This window comes from Sus scrofa, chromosome 3 (genome assembly GCF_000003025.6).
Source record: "Sus scrofa isolate TJ Tabasco breed Duroc chromosome 3, Sscrofa11.1, whole genome shotgun sequence".
NCBI classification, from domain to species: Eukaryota; Metazoa; Chordata; class Mammalia; order Artiodactyla; family Suidae; genus Sus; species Sus scrofa.
In genome coordinates, this window is record NC_010445.4 from 107534451 (window position 1) to 107560639 (window position 26189).

The window sequence follows — 26189 nt, forward strand, 5'->3', positions numbered from 1 at the left end:
ATGTCAGTAATGCTAAGGTTGAGAAACCCTCCTTTGGAAGCATATTAAAGACATGTCTCCAAGCTAAACATGTGAAGGCAAATTTAGAAATTTAATGCTATGAGCTAAAGGTTTGAATAGGAAAAACCTGGAAATATTGGGAGTTTTTGTGAGCATTAATTTCATTAAATTTATTTTGTCACTTGGTTATTTGGTTAAATTATACATTAATCTGCCCATGTCTTTTTAGTGATACTTTAACATTTGAATAAGTACTAATTGGGCAGTCTTTTATTAAAACATCAACAATTTCACCTTCTTAACAGTTCTTCACTAGTGATTCACTTCAGAACAACTTGGGGAACTTTTATATCTATATCTATATATAGTATATAAATTATATCCCTGTATTATATATCTATATCTGTATCTATGTATCTGTGCATGTCTGGACCCTGGAGAGCCTGATTCAACTGAAATAGTCTGGACTTCTGAATTTGACAAAAACTCTTAAAGCATTCTGACACCACCTTTGGGTTTGACCACTTAGAAGTAACCCAGTATTCTGCTGAGTGCTGCATTACTTCTAGTGTTCTATTGAATTATCTTCAAGATAAGGCTCAGATTAATCTTTTTTTTTTTTTTTTTTTTGTCTTTCTAGGGCCGCACCCATTGCATGAGGAGGTTCCCAGGCTAGGAATCCAGTCAGAGCTGTAGCTGCCGGCCTGCACCAGAGCCACAGCAATATGGGATCCGAGCCGCATCTACGACCTACACCACAGCTCACCCTAACACCACTGATTGAGGCCAGGGATGGAACCCATGTCCTCATGGATGCTAGTCGGGTTCATTAACGGCTGAGCCATGACGGGAACTTCCCAGGTTAATCTTAAAATTGATAGTTTTTTTTTTAGTAAGGGCTGAGTCTAGGCATGTCTTTTGCTGGTAGTACACATCCTACTCACTGAACATTTACCATGTGCCAAGCACCATAGTAAATACTTGACATGAATTTGGTTAACTTGTTTAAGGTTGCAGGGGAAGTAAGTTTGGGGCCGGGATTCAAACCTGGCTTAATGCTATCGTATCTCCCTCTCCTTAATGCTGTAGTACCTTTTGCGATAATGCTCTCAGGTATGCTTAAAATTTTTCTTTTGGGGGAGAAATCAGAGTGCCCTTATGTGTGTATAGTAGAAGCCCTCCTTATCTAGCTGGTAGCTGAAAATAGTGAGCCATGGTAAGCAATCATGAATGACACTGAACAGCTTTTTTTAAAACTTAAAACTATTGATCTAGGAGTTCCACTTGTGGCTCAGTGGTAATGAACCCAGCTAATAACCATGAGGATGCAGGTTCCATCCCAGGCCCAGCTCAGTGGGTTAAGGATTTGGCTTTGCCATGAGCTGTGATGTAGGTTGCAGATGTGGCTTGGATCTGGTGTTGCTGTGGCCGTGGTTTTGGCAGGCAGCTGTGGCTGAATGGATCCCTAGTCTAGGAACTTCCATTTGCCACAAGTGCAGCCATTAAAACAAACAGAAAGTATTCTATTTCTTTCTTTCTTTCTTTCTTTTTTTTTTTTTTTTTGTCTTTTGAGGACCACACTGGTAGCCTATGGAGGTTCCCAGGCGAGGGGTTTGATTGGAGCTGTTGCTGCTGGCCTACGCCATAGCCACAGCTATAGCATCCTGGGATCTGAGCCATGTCTTTGAACTACACCACAGCTCACGGCAATGCCGGATCTGTAACCCACTGATCAAGGCCAGGGATTGAACCTGCAGCCTCATGGTTCCCAATCAGATTCGTTTCCGCTGTGCCACAACGAGAACTCCTGTTTCTTGAGCTAGGTAATGTACATATAGAAAAAAATATACAAAATGGGTGTACACTTTGATGAATATCCACTACACTAACTCCCCTAGCTCAGGAAATAGAATACTTTCTTTTTCTTTTCCTATTTTTTTTTTTTTTAATCTTTTTAGGGCTGCCTTGTGGCGGCATATGGAAGTTCCCAGGCTAGGGGTCGAATTGGAGCTGTAGCTGCTAGCCTATGCCACAGTCACGCCATATCCAAGCTGCATATGCAACCTATACCACAGCTCATGGCATCGGGGATCCTTAACCCACTGAGTGAGGCCAGAGATTGAACTGTGTCTTTACGGATACTAGTCAGGTTTGTTTCTGCTGAGCCACCAAAGGGAACTTCTGAATTCTTTTTTTTTTTTTTTTTTTTTTTTTTTTTTTGTCTTTTTGCTATTTCTTGGGCCGCTCCTGTGGCACATGGAGGTTCCCAGGCTAGGGGTCTAATCGGAGCTGTAGCCACCAGCCTACGCCAGAGCCACAGCAACTTGGGATCCGAGCCACGTCTGCAACCCACACCACAGCTCACCGCAACGCCGGATCCTCAACCCACTGAGCAAGGGCAGGGACCGAACCCACAACCTCATGGTTCCTGGTCGGATTCGTCAACCACTGCGCCATGACGGGAACTCCCTGAATTCTTAAGTTTGGTTGGTGGCTAAATGGGAGGACCAGTAGAGTAAGTAAATCAAGGATAGATTCCTAAGTGTTCCCATCGTGGCGAAGCAGAAATGAATCCAAATAGTATCCATGAGGATTCAGGTTCAATCTCTGGCTTCACTCAGTGAGTTGGGGATCCAGCACTGCGGTGAGTTGTAGTGTAGGTCAAAGATGCTCCTTGGATTGCACGTTGCTGTGGTTGTGGTGTTGAGTGGCAGCTGTAGCTCCTATTCAATCCCTAGCCTAGGAACTTCAATATGCTGCAAGTGTGGCCCTAAAAAGCAAAAAAAAAATAAAAAAATAAAAAAATAAAATAAAATAAAAAAAAAAGAATAGATTCCCAAAGGATATAGTGACCTTGAATTGAAAAACAGAGAAATAATTTGGATAGGAGATAACCTAATTCTAATTCTGATGAACCTATGGGAGTAATATTGAACCTTTGTTTAAATCTCATTTAGGCATAAGTATAGAAATTTTAAGATTGCTAACTTCCTGGAGTTCCCGTCATGGCTCAGTGGTTAATGAATCCGACTAGGAACCATGAGGTTGTGGGTTCGATCCCTGGCCCCACTCAGTGGGTTAAAGATCCGGTGTTGCTGTGAGCTGTGGTGTAGGTTGCAGAGAGGGCTTGGATCCTGCGTTGCTGTGGCTTAGGGGTAGGCTGGCAGCTACAGCTCCGATTAGACCCCTGGCCTGGGAACCTCCATATGCCACAGGTGCAGCCCTAAAAAAGACCAAAAAAAAAAAAAAAAAAAAAGATTGATAACTTCCTATTAGCAACATAATTGAATGGTTGTAGGGATAGCATAAAATATTGTAACCTTAAAAAGTATTTTCCTGGAGTAGGTTCCAAAAAGGCATTAACAAATTGGAGGCTTGATACATTGGGTGAAATAGCAACGAGGGATAAAAGATGGAATATGTAGGAGTTCCTGTTGTGGCGCAGTGGTTATCGAATCTGACTAGGAACCATGAGGTTGCAGGTTCGATCCCTGGCCTTCCTCAGTGGGTTAAGGATCCAGTGTTGCCTTGAGCTGTGGTGTAGGTTGCAGACACAGCTTGGATCTTGTGTTGCTGTGGCTGTGGCATAGGCCAGCAGCTGTAGCTCTGATTCAAGCCCTAGCCTGGGAACCTCCATATGCCACAGAGCAGCCCTAGAAAAGGCAAAAAGACCAAAAAAAAAAAAAAAAAAAAAAAAAAAAAAAAAAAGCTGAAATGTGTAAATTCTATCACTGAGAATCCACTTGTTTAAAATCTCTGGATTTAAATTAGGAAAGTAGGGAGTTCCTATTGTGGCTCATTGGGTTAAGAACCCAACTAGTATTCATGAGGATGGGGGTTTGATCCCTGGCTTCACTCAGCGAGTTAAGGATTTGGCATAGGTCACAGATGTGGCTTAGATCCTATGTTGGTGTGGCTGTGGTATAGGCTGGCAGCTGCAGCTCCAATTTTGACCTCTAGCTGGAAACTTCCTTATGCCATAGATGCCACCCTAAAAAAGGGGAAAAAGCAGAAAACAAGTGGATTGATACTAGGTTAGTATACCAGTGTTAACTGAAATCAAAAGAACATCTTTATTCTAACCTTTTCTCTCAACCTTGATTTTTTTCAAAACCTTGTGGTATCATTCTAGAATATGTTTTCTAAAGGAGTTTCAATAATTACAGAACTCTTCAAGCTGTCAGTTGTGTTTAAGTAAAATCTAAAAATGGTCCACTTGGAGTTTCCTGGTGGCCTGCTGGGTTGAGGATCTGGTCTTGTCACAGCTGTGACGCTAGTTAGATCTCTGGCCTGGGAACTTCCACATGTGGGTGTTAGCCAATGGAAAAAAAAAAAAAAGAAAAGGAATGAAAAGAATAAAAATAAAAATGGTCAATTTAATATTGGCATATAGACTCAAAAAAATCAAGCCTAATAAATTATTTAATAAATAATAAATGAATTATTTTCAGTATAGGTGGTGTATGTATATGTATAAATTCAAAAGATACATAAAGATGTACATTAAAATGTTAAATATTTTGTTCATCATTGTCCCTCATCCACACAAATAATGATTTACTGGTTTGTTGTTTCCTTCTAGAAAAGTGTTTTTGTATAAAAGGTAGCATATTTTACATGTTTTTATGCAATTTGGTTTTGCATTTTTTTTTTTTTTTTTTAGCTCTTCCCATACTAGTATATAGTGCTACCTTGTTCTTTTTAATGGGTGTGTATGTATGGATATATCCTAATTTAACAAGTCTCATTGATGAACACTTTGGTTGTTTCTAGTTGTTGGCTAGTACAGACTGATGCAGTGATTATCTGACATGCTATTTTAGAAGTTATTTTGTTTTCATTTTTTTGTTTGTTTGACCACATCTGGGTCAGGGATTGAACCTGTGCCACAGCAGTGCTAACACTGGATCCTTTAACCACTATGCCACCAGTGAACATCCAGAAGATATGTTATTAATGTTGGGTTCTGGGTGCCTTAGTTTTTTTTTTTTTTTTAACTGCTATTTCCCCAGTGCAATTTTTTTTCTACTGTACAGCATGGTGACCCAGTGACACATACATGTATACATTCTTTTTTCTTACATTATCATGCTCCATCCTAAGTGACTAGACATAGTTCCCAGTGCTACACAGCAGGATCTCATTACTAATCCATTCCAAAGGCAGTAGTTCGCATCTATTAACCCCAAGCTCCCAATCCAACCCACTCCCTCCCCCATGGGTGCCTTAGTTTTTGAAGTCTGTGCTTCATAAGGACTCTCTTAATGAACATTTCCTCCTTGCCCCTTACTATGGATGATATTTATGGAGTGTCAAGCCCCAATCCCTGGTGGATATAATGGAAATTGTTAATAACATGAGAATTGTACAGTATTGCCCAATGGGCTTCTTCTGGGATATGATGTATTTCGAATTATATGGATTTTCCTTAATTTGAGAGATGTAGGTAAGTGAATAGTTTCAACTTACTTTTTTCAAGAGTCTTTCCTTGAATAATGTAGCCAGAATAAGATGGACAGGAGGAATAATGATGGGATATTAAAAACATCCTAGAAATAGAAAATCCTTTAATCTTTCACTTTGCTTGGTATTGTGGTCTTTGCTGAGTTTGATCAGTAAGAAAAATCTTTTGGGGAAAAAGATTCCAATTGAGCATTTTAATAGGAGGGGAGCTTAATTTTAGATGAGACTATTAGTTTGGAGTGAAACCTAGGTTTACTGCTAGGAGGAGGGGATAATGATAAACATTTAAAACAACAGTTTATAAGTTGTTTTCTAGTACCTTACTTAATGATTCTCACAGTGATCCTGTAAGTTAGATATTACCTTCTTTGGATTTGAAAGATGAGAAAACTGTGGGTTGAAAAGGTTAAGTGGCTAGATATTAGTTCATGAGTGACAGAGCTATCAAGTCTGTACACCATATCAATTTCCTTTTCTTGACAGTTACAATGAAAAGTTTATCATTTCAGCAGTTATCAGTGAGTTTTGGTGCTCCAGGAAGAGTACCGGGGAAATAGCTTCAGCTCTTCTTTTTCTCTAATCCCTAAATTGACTGTTTGCCCTGTGTGTGTGTGTGTGTGTGTGTGTGTAGCATAATATCCTAATATTTGGGCAGATTAGTGGTGAAGTGAAAGGGTCAAAAAGTGAATAAAGAGTTCCCTGATGACTCAGCGGGTTTCAGAGCCTGAGTTATCACCCCTGTGGGTCTGGTTGTTGCTGTGGCACAGGTTCAATCCCTGGCCCGGGAACTGCATGCCTCCAGCAAGGCCAGAAAAAAAAAAAAAAAAAAAAAAAAAAAGAACTATATAGATTGGAGATTTTTTCTTTTTAGCTTAAAAACAGTGTATAAAAAAGGTGTGAAAATCAGAAGTTCCACTGTTGACCAGGTTTTAGGACTGGCATCTTACACAAGATCCTTAGGCCTTAAAGTCGAAAAAGGTGGCAGGAGGGGTAGAAACAGGATACTACCTTAAAATAAAAAAGAAACAAAAACAAACTATTATTATGACACTAGGAAAATTTGAAAATTAAGCAGTCAGTTGTTTGCTTTGGACTCTGCTGGGGAATCTGTTTAATATGAAATTCAGATATAACAATTTTAAGGTTTAACCCCAAGTCTTTCATTGAGGGTATGAAACTTTCTTACTCTCTTCCTAGTTTTGTAAGTATTTCATAACAACATTTCCTCGGAGGTCAAAGGTATTCTACTTAGTTGTGATTCTTGTATAATTTTAAAGTCATTCTTTGTTCCTGATACTTAGGTGGAATATTGGGATTTAAAAGACAATGGAAGGTTAGGGAGTTCCCCTCGTGGCTCAGTGGTTAATGAATCCGACTAGGAACCATGAGGTTGTGGGTTCAATCCCTGGCCTCGCTCAGTGGGTTAAGGATCCAGCGTTGCTGTGAGTTGTGATGTAGGTCGCAGATGTGGCTGGGATCCTCCGTTGCTGTGGCTGTGGTGTAGGCCGTCGGCTACAGCTCCAGATAGACCCCTAGCCTGGGAACCTCCATACGCCGAGTGTGCGGCCATAGAAAAGACCAAAAGAAAAAAACAAACAAACAACAAAAAAGATAACGGGGGGTTGGAAATAATGTTTGTTGTATGACTACTCTATCAGACCCTTTACATTTATTGATTTTTATCCTGGGGACGCACCTTGAGTAGTGTTATGCCTATTTTAGAGATGAGAATAACTGAGGGCTGTTATATCACACTGCAGTCGTTACAGAGTTGAGACATGCAGTTACATAAATATAACTTGAAACAAGATAACCGTTTACGGTGTCAAAGCCATGGTTAGGTGGTAAAAGTGGCTCTCTGAAGCAAAAACTAGTATTTGCAGGATCACAGGCACACTACCATGCTCCTGCTTCTACAAATGCACTTCCCAACGTGGCCGCAGACACGCATGCCAAGGAGTGAAACCTTGCGGGGTAAGTATCCACTAAGGACTCCTGTTATGGTGGGGAAACCGGGGCGACTTTCCGCGTGGAGAGCTGCCTCTGCGTGTCCTCTGTGCTCTTCGTTTAAGGAAGTTGGCTGGGGGAGGGGGCTTGCCCTGCGGCTGCGTCCTGCTCCGCACGCCCTCCCCCTCCCAGCCTCTGCTGCCACTAAACCCCGGAGAGCGGAGCGTGCACGTTGAGAATCCTCGGCAGGCCTGGCCGCGGCTGCTGGGCATGCTCAGTGGGCAGGACTCGTTAGAGTGGCGAGTAAGGAAGCGTTGGCTCTTCTCCGGGTCTGCCTTCCCCGGTTCAGGCCCCGGCCCTGGGCTTTTGTGTGCGCGGAGCTGCAGCCGCCGCTGCCTCCTCGCGGGGCCGCCCGACCCCAGATGCCGTCTGGCCTGTCCGGTGTACGTCGTTAACCTCGCCGCGCGGCCGGAGGAGGAGCGGGGCGGGGCCGGCGGGCCCGCGGCCGGGCGGGCAGGAGGGCCCCGCTGGGGTAGGGGTGGGTGCGGGGAGTCCCGCGGGGGTGGGGGGAGGGGGCGGGCGCGGAGTCACGGGGGTGGGGTCACCGGCGTTGGCTCCGGGAGGCCGACCCGGAGGGGAGGGGGCCGTGGGGGCGGCTCGGCGGAACCTGCCCCGGCTGGGGAGCAGCGGCGACTCCGGGGGCCGGGGCCAGGGCTTTCCCGGCTTCGGTAAAGCCGCCGCGGGCCTCATCTTCCGGCGGTCGCCCGAGTTTGTGGTGATTGTTGCCGCCGCCGCCACCGCCCCGGCTGCCATCTCCTCCTCCTCCCGGCCGCCGCCTCCTCCTCTTCCTCCTCCTCCTGGGCCGGGCTGATCCCCTCCCCGCTGCCGCCTCCTCCTGGGCTGGGCCCGCGGTGTCTCGTCCCCTTGCGGAGCCGCTCCTGCCGCCGCCGCCGCCGCCGCCTCCTCATTCATCCTCGTGCACCATAGGCGGCACAGGCACCAAGATGTCCAACCGAGTGGTCTGCCGGGAAGCCAGTCACGCCGGGAGCTGGTACACAGCCTCAGGTAGGGCCCCAGGCCGGCCGGCCCGCCCGCCGCCGCTGCCGCCTGGCCCCGCGCCCGGCCGGCCGAGGTCGGCGGCTCGGCCCCGCGCGGCAGCGGGAGGGACCAGGGCGCGGACGGCCGCCGGCCGCGGACCGCGTGGGGAGGGAGCGGGCCGGAGGCGGGCCTCGCCGCCTCCCCCACCCGGGCGGCATCCCGCGGGGCAGCTCCGGGTCGGCCGGCCTCACGCTCTGCCCCGAGTTGGGCGAGAGGGGAGAGTTGCCGCCTGGGCAGCCTGCCCCCTCCCTCGGGACCAGGCTCGAGGAAAGAATGTGCTCCTGGTCCGAGCCTACTTATCGCCTCCCCCGGCTCTTGGGAAGCGGGCGGCGGGCCGCAGCCACCCCCGGCAGGACGGTTTGCACGGGGCCGAGCGACCCTCCGCCCTCCGGCCGCGGGAGGGACGCTCCTTCCTCTTCTCCCCTCTTCTTTCCTCTCCTCTCCGCCGGCGCTCCGAGCGTTGCCCGCGACCGGGGAGTTCTCAGGCTCCCGGGGCGCACGCCCGCTTCTGCCGGCCGGTGTCTGGCCAGGCGGTCTTGGCAGTTTAAAAGAGAGGCCGCATTTCCCCCTCAGCGTTCAGGTGCTCAGCCGGCTGGAGAAGAGCGAAGGGTAGTACTCGTTGGCGTTGCCAGACCAGAGGCAAGGTCTTGGCATGTGGGATCTGCGAGCAGAGGCCCTTTTCTGGGATTTGCAGCTCTGTCTGTTGGGGGTAGGGTAGAAGTATTACTAAGCAGAGGCTTGGGGTGGCCTCCCAGCTCTTTTGTCAGTGTTTTCATTGTTACTGTCATTCACGAAAGGGGCAGCTGGAGATGGCATCAGCACTTTTCCTGAGCAGCCTCTCCAGTCTCTAGTCGCTCAACACCGAGTAGGTGCTGGCACTACCTAATAACGCGTTGGGTCAGGTTTTGAGAGAGTTTATAGTCTTCTGTCGACACTGTCCAAAAACATTTTAGGGATCTTTATGTAAGAGAGAGTAGGGACTTTCCCTTTAATAAAGCTCTTGTTAGAACGACTGTTTTCTGGGGTTATTTTCAGGAGTCACATTTATGGTAAGTTGACAAAGTTGCACTGTGATTCCTGAGTTTTCAGTCATTTGCAGTTGGCCTGTCAATAACTAGACCCAGTTCTTTAATGCGGATGGGATCATGCTTCCTTTTGCAGTTAGCTGGGTTGGATAGTGACATGTTTTGTGAGAAAACAAAGATTTGGAGGAAAATTCATTTCTCTGAGGTTGCTAAACTCATTAAATACAAACACTTTACTGACTCACTGAATATTTGCTGTGTTAAGAAGATACAAAGAATTATGATGATATAGACTTGCAAGCTTAACAGGTAGCTATAGTTGTGCATTAAGCAGATGACTTTTAATAGTTACAGTGGCTTCCCTCATGGTCCTAAAGTACTTCATAAACATTTGATCAGTTCTCACAACCTTAGAATGTCAGTTAAGTTTTTCTTTTTCTGCTTATGGGGATGCTCCCAAGACTCTGTACAAACCAGTGAGTGGCTGAAGCGTGATGGAAGTCAGTGGCTCCTGGGTTTGTCCTCCAATCAGTGCATTATTAATATTAAAATTATCAATGAATAATAGTCTTTTCAGGGTTGTAAATCACTAAGCTTTTTTTTGTGCATTGTGTTTTGAAGCGTTAAAGTCTCAGTTTTCACTTTCATGGCCATCCTTTGGTTAATTTGTTTTTGTTTTCTGTACTTTTCAAAAGTGTTTTAAACTTTTTTGTGGTTTGAATTGAAATGTGGGCAAATGATTCTGGAGGAATTTTTATAGGTTCTTGAACATTCTTTGTCTAGTAAAATAAGGCATAGTTCACACTTCTGGACTTGAAAAGTCTTCTTCACTAATCTTCTCAAGTCTAAGAAGAATCCTTTAATCCATCTCAAAACATTCTGTGATTAAAACTATTAATAGGGAACTAAAATGTGCAGCTTTCTTAAAATTTTATTAAAGTATATTAGTCCCCAAACTCTGAATGAAATCATTAATGCTATTTTGGTAATGTGGATTGTCATAGAGAACCTTAGTGTTTTAAAAAAAAAAAAATCAGATTGTGGCTTGTGTGTGTGTTGTGTTTATATGTGTGACTTTTAACTTGAGTGAATTTAAAGGGTGAATTTAAAGCGATTTAGTTATAAAAGCTTATTTTGTATTTTAAAAATGAGTAAAAATATAGGTAAGTAAATTTTGACTTGGTCAGGTAACTTCTAGATTGATATCATTGTATCAGTGTATCTAGACTGATAACATTGACCACTGGAAAATTTCTACTTGTGTGATGATTCATTCCCCCCTTAACCTAGTCCTAAAAACACGTAATAGCAGAGAGAGAGAGATGTGTTTTTGATTGTCATTCTGTAGTTCCTGCAGCATTCAGATTGTGTCCAAAGAATTAGTGTTCAGCTACTAATAAAAGTGTGAAATTACATTTGCTTCGGATTATATAGCTAGTTCAGAAAAAAAGTGTATGTATACATATATGTTATGTATATACACACACATCTTCATTTTTATTTTTTCCTTGTTATATGCTAGATCCCTTGATAGAGGTATCAAGTATTCCTTCCTCTCAAAGAAGTTTGTTTGAAGTAAATAATAATTCAAGACAGCAAATAAATTTCACATGAGTTGAGGCAGTGCTTTTAGGAGTTTGGAGGAGGGTGGAATCACTTAAAAGGGTTTGAATTATGCTTTGAAGGAAGGGTATTTGAGTGGTCTTGGAAAGGGACAAATTACATTGGGGAACACACAAAGATAGAGGCAGGTAAATGTAAGTAGGTCAATTTAGTAGGAATGGAGGGTTCTCACAGGGTTGTAGTTCATGAGCCTGGTTTGAGCTAGAGTATGGATGCCTATGAATGCTGTACATCATAGAGATTTGACTTATTCAGTAGACAGTCAGGACCAGTGCAGAAATTTCTGAGTAGGGGACTAATATATGAGTAGCATTTTAGGAAAATTAATCTTGTAGGAAGGTTAATCCTTGCTTATTTACAGGTATATAGCAGGGATCAGCAAACACTATGCCTGCAGCCTAAATCCAGCCTGAGGTCTTTTTAAACTTTAATTAATTAATTAATTTAGGTAAACTCTGCCAGCAAAGAATGGTTTTTTTTTTTTTTTTAGATTTTTTTTTTTTTTTTTTTGTCTTTTTGCTATTCTTGGGCCGCTCCCGCGGCATATGGAGGTTCCCAGGCTAGGGGTCTAATTGGAGCTGTAGCCACTGGCCTACACCAGAGCCACAGCAACGTGGGATCCGAGCCGAGTCTGCAACCTATACCACAGCCCACGGCAACGCCGGATCCTTAACCCACTGAGCAAGGACAGGGATCGAACCCACAACCTCATGGTTCCTAGTCGGATTCGTTAACCACTGCGCCACGACGGGAACTCCGGTTTTTTATTTTTATTTTTTATTTTTCCATGGCTGTACCCACAGCATATGGAAGTTACTGGCTTAGGGGTTGAATTGGAGCTGCAAAGGCCAGTCTATGCCACAGCCACAGCAGTGCCGGATCCAAGCCACATCTGTAACCTACACCGAAGCTTGCAGCAGCGTCAGATCCTTAACCCACCGAGTGAGGCCAGGGATCTAACCTGAGTCCTCAGGGACACTGTGTTGGGTTCTTAACCCACTGAGACACAACGGGAATTTCCGGTTTTTAATTTTTAAAGGGTTTAAAAAACAAACAAAACCCAAAAAGTGCAATAGAGATGATGTGTGGCCTGTGAAGCCTATTTACTATTTGGCCCTTTATAGAAAAAATTTGTCGATTCATAATGTATGTTTGTGGTTCTCAAAACGTGACTCTAGACCAGCAGCATAATGTGTTTCTACTCTATTTTTTTCTGGACTTGTAATATCTTTCATTTCATTATTTCAGGCCCTTATCATCTTCCATCTGGGCAGTTAGTTATAAATGCCTCCTAACTGCCTTTCTGCCAGCCTTATCCCCCTTAAGTCCATCGTCTGCATTGCTGCCTAAATAATCTGTCTGACCACATAATTTCTTTGCATAAACCTCACCCATCTTGCCTGTTGTGTAAGGTCTAAGTCCCTTCATGACTTGGCATCTTTCTGTCTCTTTGGCCATTTCCCCCAACACCATCCCACTTCTTGCTTTTACTATCCTTAAGCAACGTCTAGCAGCTGTTCATTGTTTCTTTAAATACACTGTGCTGTTTCTTATCACTGTGTTTTTATTCAAGCTGTTTCCTGTGTTGGAATGCACTTTGCCAGGGTACCTCCTTCTCATCTTTTAAGAACTCAGGTGTTAAAACCTCCAGGAAGCCTAACCCTGGCTGTTTTTTGATATTCTTCTTTGTTCCCATAATATCCTGTTATCTGTATATGTGGTCTTCTGTAAGATTATGAATTCTTAGAAGCCAGGGTCCATGTCTTACTCATTTCTTTTTGTATCAGAAGTTCTCAGCACAGAGAACTTTCATGGTGGATATTCAGTAAGTATCTGAATAAGCGAATGTTAAAGTGTTTGCCATATAGTAGACTTGGACAGAGTTATTAATTTTTAAATCTCTAAGAGCATTGGGGATAATTCAGGACCATTGCTAGTTAAGTCTCTGAGCATAGTATAGGTGAAGAATCTGGCGGGGGGGGCTAGGAAACAGACCTAGTTGAGGTCCTTATTTAATGTAAGTTTTTTTTTTTTTTTTTTTTTTTTTCCTTTTGGCTGCCCCATGGCATATGGAAGTTCCTGGGCCAGGGATCAGATCCAAGCTGCAGTTGCGACCTGTGCCACAGCTGCGGCAATGAGGGATCCTTTAACCTACTGTGCAGGACTGGGGATTGAACCTGTGTCCTGGCCCTGCAGAGACACAGCCAATCCTATTGTGCCACAGTGGGAACACCTAATATAAGATTTTTAAAGAAGTAAGACATAAATATACATATAAAAGTATACAGCTAGATGAATTTTTACAAAATAATATCAATGTAGTCATCACCCAGCTCAATAAATGTCCTTACTGGTATTCCCAACTCCTCCCACTGTGTTCCTTGTTTCCTAAAACTGTAGAACAATTTTATCTGTTTTTGAACTCTGTATATGTGGAAGCAAATAGTATAACTTGTTTGAGCTTCTGCTCAACATTACATTTATGAGATTAATCCATGTTGTATTGCGATTTGTTTTGTCTTGTTTTATTCTGTTAATAAACAACAGTTTATCCCTTCTTTTGGTGGACATTTGGGTTACTTACAGTTTTGCTGCTTTGAACATTTTTTTAATCTTTTTCCTAATGAACATATATGTACATTTTTTGGGGGTATATATTTTAAGTGGAATTATTAGGTCATGCTTATGGCTATGGTATATTTAGTTTCAGGTGATTTTGCTAAAGTTTTGCCAAGTGCTTATACAAATTTACACTCCCACCAGTTATATGAAAGAATTCCAGTTGTTTTACATCTTTGTTGGCACTTGGTATTGTCAGTCTTTTATTTTTAGTTATTCTTGGAGGGTGTGTGGTGGTACTGTGTTGTTTTGATTTTATTTCTCTGCTAACTAATGAAGTTGAGCACCTTTTCGTATTAGGGGTTTATTGGCTGTTTCGACTTCTGCTTTTGTGAAGTGTCTGTTAAGTTTTTTGCTCTTTTTCTACTAGAGTATTTATGTTTTTTTCATACTGATTTGTAGTTCTTTATATATTCTGGATATAGTCTTTTTAGATATATGTATTCTAGATATCTTCTGCAGCCTTTTCAGGATCTTGACGTCTTAGCGAATCACAGTTCTTAATGGCATGAAGTTAAAAAAATGGTATCTTTTCTCCCAAGAGATAGAACATTTTCAGAATTCCAGAGGGATGTATTACATTTTAATGTTTTCTGAAATTGGTATATTTTATATCTTAAGTGTATATTTAATGTGGGAGGACTTTTCCTTCCTTAGAAAGTGGTTGTTATATTGACATTACATCTTATGATTACTAGTATCACAGCATTGAGTAAATATAAAAAAACTAATTTCTTAAGGCATTCTTGAAATAGTTTTATGATATCTATGTTAATAGCAATTTTACTTTTTAAGTTTTAATTCTGTCATGTTTCTAAATATGCGTAATAAAATTATATTAGGGTTCTATAGTTGGAAAAACCACAACTTTTTTTTGGCATGTACTTTTCAGTTCTAGAGTGTCAAAATATATCTTGGTATTTGAGAAATTTAAAAACTGACTAATAGGAGTTCCCATTATGGCACAGCGGAAACGAATCCAACTAGGAACCATGAGGTTGCGGGTTCAATCCCTGGCCTCGCTCAGTGGGTTAAAGATCTGGCATTGCCATGAGCTGTGGTGTGGGTCACAGATGCCTCTTGGATTCAGTGTTGCTGTGGCTCTGGCGTAGGCCAGCGGCTATAGCTCTGATTCGATCCCTAGTCTGGGAACCTCCATATGCCTGAGGTGTGGCCCTAAAAAGACAAAAAACAAACAAAAAACTTGACTAATAAAAATAGTCTCCTTTGGAAGAGAAAGGACTATATAATATTTAGTTTTGAAACAGACTTTTTTAGGTAACTAAATATGGTGTTTTGTATGACTTTTTTTTTTTTTTTTTTTTTTTTTTGCTTTTTAGGACCGCATTCGCAGCATGTGGAGGTTCCCAGGCTAGGGGTCTAATTGGAGCTACAGCAGCTGGCCTGTGCCACAGCCACAGCGATTCCCGATCTGAGTCGCATCTGTGACCCACACCACAGCTCATGGCAATGTGGGATCCTTAACCTAGTGAGCGAGGTCAGGGATTGAACCCGCAACCTCATGGTTCCTAGTTGGATGTGTTTTTCCGCTGTGCAATGACAGGAACTCCTGTGTGATGATTTTTCTTTGCATCTCATCCTTTTTTAAAAAATCTTGGAGAAAGGCAAGAAGGAAAGAACAAACTTAATAGGTAAACTGTTGAGATTATTGCTCGATTACCTCTTTTTCACTTTCCTTCCTATCCTTTCACGTGTCATTTCCAAGTCAGTAATCTTCTTCTCTACCTGCAGAGTGTAGTTTATGTTATCTACTTCTGAGTTTTTGACCATTTGTCATTTGTGGAACTCCCTGGTGGCCTATCACTTAAGGAATTGGCATTGTCACTGCTGTGGCTTGTGTTCCTGCTGTGGGGTGGGTTCCATCCCTGGCCCAGGAACTTAGTATGGGTGCAGTGCTCCCCCCACTTCTCAAAAAGTCATTTGTTAAGAGTATTCCATACTTGTATTACATGTTTGTGTATGTAACCTCCAATCTTCAAAAGGCCAATGCCAATACAAGGTTGGTATTACCTCCTTTTATGGATATGGAAACAATGATTCAGAGAGGTTGAGTAACTTGTTTAAGGTGTAGCAAGTGAGTGGAAGAGCCAGTTTGACTCCAAAACTAGAGTTTAATGGAAAGGCAGGGAGGTATGAGGAGATTTGCTGCCCCAAACACTGAACTTTTCTGTTCGATTCAGGTTTTTCCAAACTACAGTATAGACATTTAATTCACACTTACGTATCATTTAAGGTTTATAAAGCAGTTTCTCATACATTTTTGATTTTCAAAATAATCTTATAATTAGGTATAGGATAGGTAAGGCAGGCTGGTTTTCAATCCATCCTCACCTTGCTGTTTCATTGATGAGAAACTAAGACTTGAAGGAACTAAATTGCCTGACTAGTAAATGGTTGAGCTGGAATTTGAACCTAGGACTTCTATCTGAAGCTTAGTATTTTATATAGGGATGCCAGAGTAAGTAAAAGTTGAACTGTTTGGAATCACTGTCTCTATAATTGTCAGATAAATATAAAGTAATAAAAATATAACAAATATTTATGAATATTGAATATTATTCATAGAGTAAAATACTGACAAAGGTATTGGTATATTTTATTTATTTATCCATTTTTTTGTCTTTTTGGCTTTTCTAGGGCCGCTCCCACGGCATATGGAGGTTCCCAGGCTAGGGGTCTAATCAGAGCTGTAGCCACCGGCCTACACCACAGCCACAGCATCACAGGATCCAAGCTGCGTCTGCAACCTACACCTCAGCTCACAACAACGCTGGATCCCCAACCCACCGAGCAAGGCCAGGGATGGAACCCGCAACCTCATGGTTCCTAGTTGGATTTGTTAGCCACTGTGCCATGATGGGAACTCCGGAATTGGTATATTTTAATTAGTCTAGTCCTAGGATTTGAATTGGGCCTAACAAAACTTGGCACTACTACAGAGGCTTTATTTAACATTCATTGATTCAGTGTTGGACGAACTCAGTTCTGTGTAAAAGGTACTGATTTAGGGACTAGGTGCATAGCAGGAGATGAAACAGAGAGGAATACCTGTAGTTTATATTCTGGTTGGGGGAGATAGACAATAAATAAGTTAAGTGAAACATATGTAGCATGTTAGATAGAGGAAAGTGCTATGTAGTGTTAGAAAGCAAATAAGGCAGAGCTGGCCCATAAGGAATGTTAAAGAATGGGAGGAAAATTTGCAATTTTTCCCTCTCTTTCTTTCTTGTTTGCTTGCTTGCTTGCTTGCTTGCTTGCTTTTTAAGGCCACATGTGCAGCATATGGAAGTTCTCAGGCTAGGGGTTGAATTGGAGCTGTAGCTTCTGGCCTATACGACAGCCATAACAGCAATGTCGAGTCTGAGTTACATCTATGACCTATGCCGCAGCTCATGACAACTCTGGATCCTTAACCCACCGAGCAAGGCCAGGGATCAAACCTGAATCCTTGTGGATACTAGTTGGATTTGTAACCCAGTGAGCCACAATGGGAACTCCAGAAAAGTTTGCAGTTTTAAATAGAAAGGACCTGGTAGACTTTACTGAACTGAACATTTGAGTGAAGACTTGAGGTAGGTAAAAGAACAAGCCTTGCATTCAAGATAATTTTAGGGTATAGCAAGTTCAGAGGTCCTGTGGCTAGAGCAGGCCTGGATTTTTGAGGAATCCAAGGAGGGTATTGTAACTGGAATGAAATGACCTGGGGCAGAGTAGTCTGATAGGAGGTTAAAAATAGCTGGAGCAGACACACAAAGGTGTTGTGGTCAGATGATAGTAGGTCTAGAAGACTATCATAAGGACTTTTACTTGAATGAGATAGCCATTGGAAAGTTTTGAGCAGTTGGTGACATGATCTAATTTAATTTAGACATACTAGAATCACTTGACTACCATGTTCAAAGTATACTACAGTGGTGAAGGCAGTGGGAAGGGCAGAACTAAGGAGACCACTTAAGATGAAAACAGCCATCTAAGTGAAAGATGATGATGGCTCAGATTAAGTAATAGCTGTGAAGGGTAAGAAGTGGTTGATGACTGGATATATTTTGAAGGTAGATTTGAAAGGATTTGCTGACATACTTGCAGTGGGATCTAAGAGAAAGAGAAGAGTCATGGATATTTCTTAAAATATATTCCTGAGCAGTTGTAATAATGAAGTTGCTATTATCTGAGAGACAGTGAAGAATTAAGAGGAACAGGTTTGGAAGGGGAAGGTTAGGAGCTCAATTTTGGTTTGTTAAGCTTGAGATGTTTATTATATAGTTAAGTGGTTACACGAATCTGGAGTTTAAGGGAGACATTTAGGGTGGAGATATAAATTATCCAATATTGGAATTATCATTGTATAGATAATATTTAAACTGAGTTATCTAGGTGAAATCACTGTAAGAATTAGGGTAGCCAGAAAAAAGAGGTTCCTGACTGAGCCTTAGAGTATTTCCTTCTTGAAGAGGTTGAGGAGGTGAGGGAGGAGGATATGTAAGGAAGATAGATTAAGCATCTCATGAGGAGGAGAATGATATGTCCTGGGACCCCAGTAGAGAAAATGCTTTAAGACATCTTAACACAGTTTATACAGATTTTTCTCTGTTTTTTCTTTAATAAACACGTTTAAGTCTGGTCTACGCCACTCGGTCTTAGCGATCTTTTATGCTGCTGCCATAGCTTCCTAACTGGTTGCCTAGTTTCCATTCTGACCTTTATACAGCAGCCTGAGAGATCTTATAAAAATGCAAATGAGATAATATTCCAATCTTAAAATCCTATCATACTTAAAATCACATTTAAAATTCTTGCCAAGGCGTAGAACGTTTTATTTTTTATTTTATTTTATTTTTTGTCTTTTTGTCTTTTCTAGGGCCACTCCTGCAGCATGTGGGCCATTCCTGCAGCATATGGAGGTTCCCAGGCTAGGGGTCTAATCAGAGCTATAGCAACCAGCCTTCTCCACAGCTTCTGCAACGCCAGATTGGAGCCGAGTCTTCGACCTACACCACAGATCACGGCAACGGGTCAGATCCTTAACCCACTGAGTGAGGCCAGGGATCGAACCTGCAACCTCATGGTTCCTAGTTGAATTCGTTAACCACTGAGCCACGCTGGGAACTCCGGCTTAGAACGTTTTACATGCTTTGCTGCTCACTTTTAGATTTCATGTACCTTGTCCTTTACCTTATTCTGTTCCAGCCATTCTGTCAGACTGATTCTTCCGTTAGAACTTTTGCATATACTTTAGGACATTGACTTATCCTGGCTTGGTAATTAAGGAAAGGATGTGTTTATTGTTTCCCTTATTTTGTTGGTCACGATTAAGAGGAGAAATAGGAAGAGATATTAGAATGGGATAGCTTTTCCCAAAGTGTTCTGAGAAGCAGTGGTCCCCGAAGATGTCTTTGCAGAAAGGGTTTATGGTCAAATAAGTTTAGGAAATGTTGCATCTGTTTTTCTCCCTTGGGCCCAGACAACTAACAATAGACTTGTTTTATGGCTCATTACATAGTCTGTCTTGGTGAATGTTCTGTGTTTGTTTGAAAATAATGTATATATTCTGCAGTCGTGGAGTAGAATGTTCTAAATGTTAATTAAGTGTAGAGTTATTGTATTTAAACCTTCTACATTCCTATTGATTGATTTTTTCCTTCCCTCCCATCAATTTCTGAGAGCTGTGTTGAAATTTCTTTTCTTTCTTTCTTTTTTTTTTTTTTTTTGGTCTTTTTGTCTTTTTAGGGTCGCACCGGCAGCATATGGAGGTTCCCAGGCTGGGGGTCTAATTGGAGCTGTAGCCGCCGGCCTACGCCACAGCCACAGCAATGCGGGATCCAAGCTGCGTCTGAGACCTATACCACAGCTCATGGCAACGCTGAATCCTTAACCCGCTGAGCGAGGCCAGGGATCAAACCTGCATCCTCATGGATACTAGTTGGATTTGTTTCCACTGTGCCAAAACCGGAACTCTGAAATTTCCTTCCATTTCCTTCCCCTTTCTTCCTTCCTTCTTTTCTCTCTTTCTCTCTCTCTCTTTTACTTTCTTTCTTCCCTCCCTTCCTCACTTGTTTTCCCTGCACCCGCAACATACAGAAATCTTTTTTTTTTGTCTTTTTGCCTTTTCTAGGGCCGCTCCCTTGGCATATGGAGGTTCCCAGGCTAAGGGTCTAATCGGAGCTGTAGCCACCAGCCTACGCCAGAGCCATAGCAACGCCAGATCCGAGCCGCATCTGCGACCTACACCACAGCTCATGGCAGCGTTGGATCCTTAACCCACTAAGCATGGCCGGGGATTGAACCCACAACCTCATGGTTCCTAGTCGGATTCGTTAACCACTGCGCCACGAAGGGAACTCCAGCATACAGAAATCTTGGCCAGGGATCGAATCCGAGCCACAGCTGTGGCAATGCTGGATCTTTTACCCTACTGCACTGGGCTGGGGATTGAACCGCACCTCTGCAGTGACCTGAGCCACTGCAGTTGGATTCTTAACCCACTGTGCTGCAGTGGGAACTCCTGGAATTACATTTTCTTGATGAATTGACTATCACTCTGTATGTTCCTCATTGTATCTATCTGGTAATGGTTCTTGCTCTGAAGTGTTCTTGTTTTTAATAAAGCCAATACAACAGTCTCATGATTAATATTTACATAGTATGCTCTTTTCCATATATGTTAGGGCCGCTAGGACTACCTTCACACTTGATGATTTGTAAGAAGGCTCAGCACTCAGAAAAGCTGTCATACTTACAGATAGGGTTTATTACAGATAAAGAATAAAATGAGAAAAAGCTGTGTACATTGGAGTCCAAGAGAAGCCAGGTGTGAGTGTCTAGTTGTCCTCAGTGGAATTGTTTGAATGGCACTTAATTCTCCCATCTGTGATGTGTGACAAGTGTGAAGTATTGCCAACCAGGGAAGCTCACCTAGGCCTTGGTACCCAGGGTTTTTATTGGTATTCGATCATTTAGGTACAGAGCACCCTTGTGACTGACTTTAGCTACTCAGTCTCCAGCCCTCCTTTTTCCTCAGATGTCACACTGGTACAACCTGGAACAGGGTACAGGAGTCCAAAAACAGGGATTCACCATAAGTCATATTGTTGGCATAAACTGTGTGTCAAGGTCCCAGGTATACAAAGACACTTAAAAAAATTGTGGTAAAAATATATATAGCAGATACACCATTTTACCAATTTCTAAGTGCATACTTCTCTGACATAAGTACATTTGTATTATTTACAGCCATCCCCAGCATCCATCTCTAGAATGTTTTTATTTTTCCTGACTGGAAAGTCTGTACCCATTAAACACTTAACTCACCACGGACTCCCTCCCCCCGACTCCCACCCCAGTCTTGGCAACCACTATCCTCCCTCCCTCCCTCCCCCACCCCCTCCCCTCTCCTTCCCTTCTTTCTTTCTTGAATGACAGCACCTGGGGCAAACAAAAGTTCCCAGGCCAGGGATCGAATCTGAGCCAGATCTGAGACCTACATTACAGCTGGAGCAACACTGGATCTTTAACCCACTGGGACAGATGAGGGTTCAAACCAGCCCCTCTACAGAGACAAAATGGATAATAACCTGCTGTACCACAGTGGGAACTCTGAGTATGGGTTTTTATAGTTACACTGTTGATATTCTATTTCTCTAATGACTAATTATGTTTAATGCCTTTTCATGTGCTTATTGGCTACTTCTGTCATCTTTGGAGAAATGTCTATTCAGGTTCTTTGCCTGTTTTTTTTTTTTTTTTCCCCTGTCTTTTGTCCTTTTAGGGCCACACCTGTGGCATGTAGAGGTTCCCAGGTTAGGGGTCTAATGGGAGCTGTAGCTGCTGGCCTATGCCAGAGCCATAGCAACGTGGGATCCCAGTCGTGTCTGAGACCTATACCACAGCTCATGGCAACGCTGGATTGGATCCTTAATCCACTGAGTGAGGCCAGGGATCAAACCTGCAACCTCATGGTTCCTAGTCAGATTCGTTTCCACTGTACCACAATGGGAACTCCCTTTGCCTATTTTTGAATTGGGTTGTTTGCTTTTTTCTTTCTTTTTTTTTTGCGTTTTTCTTGAGCTGCCCCTGCAGCATATGGAGGTTCCCAGGCTAGGAAGTCTAATCGGAGCTGTAGCTGCTAGCCTACGCCAGAGCCACAGCAGCACGGGATTCGAGCCGTGTCTGTGACCTACACCACAGCTCATGGCAACACCAGATCCTTAACCCACTGAGCGAGGGCAGGGAACGAACCCGCAACCTCATGGTTCCTAGTCAGATTCATTAACCACTGCGCCATGACAGGAACTCCTGTTTGCTTTTTTCTTACTGAGTTGTAAGTGTTCTTTATATAGTCTGAAGAGAAGTCTTTTATCAGATATTTGATATGCAAGTATTTTCTCCCATCTTAGAGATTGTCTTTTTATTTTCTTGACAGTATTCTTTCATGCACATTTTCTGATTTTAAGGAAATTTGATATTGTCTGTTTTTTCTTTTGTTACTCATGCTTTGGTGTTATATCTAAGAAATCATTGGCAAATCCAAAATTATGAAGATTTGCCTCTGTATTTTCTTCTGAGAGTTTTAGCTTTTACGTTTAGGTTGTTGTACCATTTTGAGTTAAATTTTGTATATGGAGTGGGTTGGGGTCAACTTTGTTCTTTTGCATGTGGGTATTTAATTATCTTGGCACCATTTGTTGCAGAGGCTATTCTTATTGAATGTTCAAATCAGTAGGCCATGTATATTTGGGTTTATTTCTAGACTCTCAGTCCTATTATGTTGGTCTATGTATCTGTCTATCCTGTCACTACCATACTGTTTTGATTTCTGTAGCTTTTTTACCTATTTTTGAAAGGTAGTTTAGTAGGTATTGAATTTGGTGGGTATATTGACATTACTTAGTATTTTATAAATATTCTCTTGTATTTTAGCTTCTACAGCTTCTGAGGATTTTAAAAAATATTTTTTTCCTTTGAGTCAAGGGCATTTCTTTTCGCCCTCTGGTTGCTTTTAAGGTTTAAAAAAAAATTTATAATTTTCCTGCTATTTTATTATCATGTACCTTTGAAAATTTTCTTTGAATTTAATCTTGTTTGGGATTTGTCAAATTTCTTGGATCCATGGGTCGCAGTTTGGAGCAAATTTGGAAAAACAGTCATCATTGTCACCTGAGATAGTTTTCTTTTTCACTTCCTTTTCTAGACTCCAAATAAAAGCTGGATAGCTTAACATTGTCCCACATGTCACTGAGAATTATTTTTTCCCTCTACTTTCTTCTGGATAATTCCTTTTGCTTTGTCTTTAAATTCACTGATTTTTTTTTTTCTCATGCCAGTATGTAATTTTGCTTTTAATTCCGTCAGTGACATCTTTTAAGTATAAAAGAGTTAAAATAGGAGTTCCCTTCATGGCTCAGTGGTTAATGAATCTGACTAAGAACCATGAGGTTGCAGGTTCGATCCCTGGCCTTGCTCAGTGGGTTAAGGATCTGGCGTTGCCGTGAGCTGTGGTGTGGGTCGCAGATGCTGCTCGGATCCCACCTTGCTATGCCTCTGGCGTAGGCTAGTGGCTACAGCTCTGATTCGACCACTAGCCTGGGAACTTCCATGTGCCGCAGGAGCTGCCCAAGAAACGGCAAAAAGACAAAAAGACAAAAAAAAAAAAAATTTAAAATAACTGCTGATTTCATGGTTTCTCTGAATATTTCCTTAATTATTATTTTATTACTATTTTATTAAGATGATTGATGTTATTTATAGGTTAAAAAAAACACATTTCCTTGTTGTGTTCTAGAAATAGATTGACTAGTGCTTATTCTTCTGGCATTAAGTATTTAGTTGCTAGCAATACTGTTTTGTTTCAGAGCTGAAAAGAATGGTATATTTTTTGTTTTTCCAAGATCAGAGCAACCTAGAAATTGAAAATGCGTTTGAGTTATGGCTTAATGTTGATTTAGGATTATTTTCTTTTAAATTAAATTAAATGTTAAATTGAAAAATTGAATACATTTGTATGTTTTGAACACATTTTTTATGTTTGTTTATATGTCTGTTAAAAATTAAGAGCTAATTCATTGAGATGTCTCATTCCTGTACCCTTCTGTGTATTCTATATTCCCATTCCCTTATAGGTAGTTGTCTTTATCAGTTTGAGTGCCCAGTATCTTTTTTTTTTTTTTTTTTTTTTTTTTTTTTTTTTTTTTTTTAGGAGTCACTTTATCCAGTGTTTCTTTATTCATGTGTAAAGATGTATGGATATGTCATTCTTCCCCTTTTCAGCGACTGGAAGCTGAAAAGTAATAAATGCCAGTCTCTCATACTTCCTTTTGTTTTATACTTTTCTTTTTGTACCTAAAACATTTATTTATTTTTTATTTTTTAATTTTTTTCATTACTCAAATGAATTTATCACATCTGTATTTGTATAATGATCATAACAATCTGATTTCACAGGATTTCCATCCCACAGCCCAAGCATATCCACCCACCCCCCAAACTGTCTCCTCCGGAGACCATAAGTTTTTCGATGTCTGTGAGTCAGCATCTGTTCTGCAAAGAAGTTCCGTCAGTCCTTTTTTCAGATTCCACATGTCAGTGAAAGCATTTGATGTTGGTGTCTCATTGTATGGCTGACTTCACTTAGCATGATAGTTTCTAGGTCCATCCATGTTGCTAAAAATGCTGGTATTTCGTTCTTTTTGATGGCTGAGTAATATTCCATTGTGTATATGTACCACATCTTCTGGATCCACTCCTCTGTTGATGGACATTTAGGTTGTTTCCATGTCTTGGCTATTGCAAATAGTGCTGCAATGAACATTGGAGTACATGTGTCTTTGCGAGTCGTGGTTTTCTCTGGATAGATGCCCAGGGGTGGGATTGCTGGATCAAATGGTAGTTCTATGTTTAGTTTTCTGAGGAAACTTCATACTGCTTTCCACAGTGGTTGCACCAGTTGACAATCCCACCAACAGTGTACTAGGGTTCCTTCTTCTCCACACCCTCTCCAGCACTTACTGTTTGTAGACTTTTGGATGATGGCCATTCTGGGTGGTGTAAGGTGGTACCTCATCGTCGTTTTGATGTGCATTTCTCTAATAATGAGTGACGCTGAACATCTTTTTCATGTGTTTTTTGGCCATCTGTATGTCTTCTTTGGAGAACTGTCTATTTAGATCTTCCGCCCATTTTTTGATGGGGTTGTTTGTTTTTTGGTATGGAGCTGCAGAAGTTGTTTATAAATTTTGGAGATTAATCCCTTGTCAGTCGATTCATTTGCAAAGATTTTCTCCCATTCTGTGGGTTGTCTTTTTGTGTTGTTTATGGTTTCCTTTGCTGTGTAGAAACTTTGAAGTTGTACCTAAAACATTTAGTAAGTGAAGGTCTTTTCATATTTTAACAGAAAGTCATTATTCTAACTATCATATCTCTTTTTCTGGTCATTGCTTATTTTGGTTCTTCAAAGGAAGATGGTTATGATGCATTCAGTAAGGTTATCCAGAGGTGGATAGCTAAATAAAGTATCATTAGATCTCCAGCAGTTGTTTTCAAATTTATCAGTCTCAGAATCCCTTTACACTTTTCAGAATTACTGATAATCTTGAAGAATTTTTGTTTTTATAGATTGTCCATTAATGTCTATCAAATTAGAAGCTAAAACTGAGAAACTTTTTTTTTTTAATCCACACCTGTGGCATGTGGGAGTTCCCAGACCAGGGATCTAACCTGCATCATAGCAGTGGCCCCAGCCTCCTCAGAGACAGTGGTGGCTCCTTAACCTGCTGTGCCACAATGGACCTCCCTGGAAATATTTATGTTTAATTTATTTACAAATAAGAGTAATAGGAGTTCCCGCTGTGTTACATTGGGATCTGCAGTGTCATGGGAGCACTGGGACTCAGGTTCGATCCTTGACCCAGCACAGGGGTTAAGGAAGCTTTACTGCAGATGAAGCTTTAGGTTGTAGCTATGGGAGTTCCTGATGTGGCTTAGTGGTTAACAAATCCGATTAGGAACCACGAGGTTCAATCCTTGGCCTTGCTCAGTGGGTTAGGGATCTGGTGTTGGAGTGAGCTGTGGTGTAGGTCGCAGACATGGCTCGGATCCGGTGTTGCTGTGGCTGTGCGTAGGCCTGCAGCTACAGCTCTGATTAGACCCCTAGCCTGGGAACCTCCATATGCTGCGGGAGCGGCCCTAGAAAAGGCAAAAAAAAGAAAGGATAGGTTGTAACTATGGCTTGGACTGGGAAGTGCATGTGCTTTGGGGTGGCCAAAAAAAAAGAGGAAAAAAATAACAGTAATAAGCCCATTGTATATTAATATAAGTAGCATTTTTAATGGAAATAACTATCTTACAAAACAGGGTAAATATTAGAGATTGACATTTATTTCATTTTTGCAAATGTATTTA

General features: G+C 41.8%; 1 protein-coding gene across 3 annotated transcripts in view; it reads left to right on the forward strand.

The window, feature by feature from the left end:
• The window catches only part of MEMO1 (mediator of cell motility 1), a 115151-nt gene continuing 96556 nt past the window's right edge, over positions 7595–26189 (forward strand). The window contains exons 1-2 of one of the 3 annotated variants that reach the window (XM_005655247.3): positions 7595–7713; positions 8398–8475. In XM_005655247.3, the coding sequence (XP_005655304.1) occupies positions 8415–8475 (61 nt within the window). In that variant the 5' untranslated portion in view covers positions 7595–7713; positions 8398–8414. 3 annotated transcript variants of the gene reach the window in all.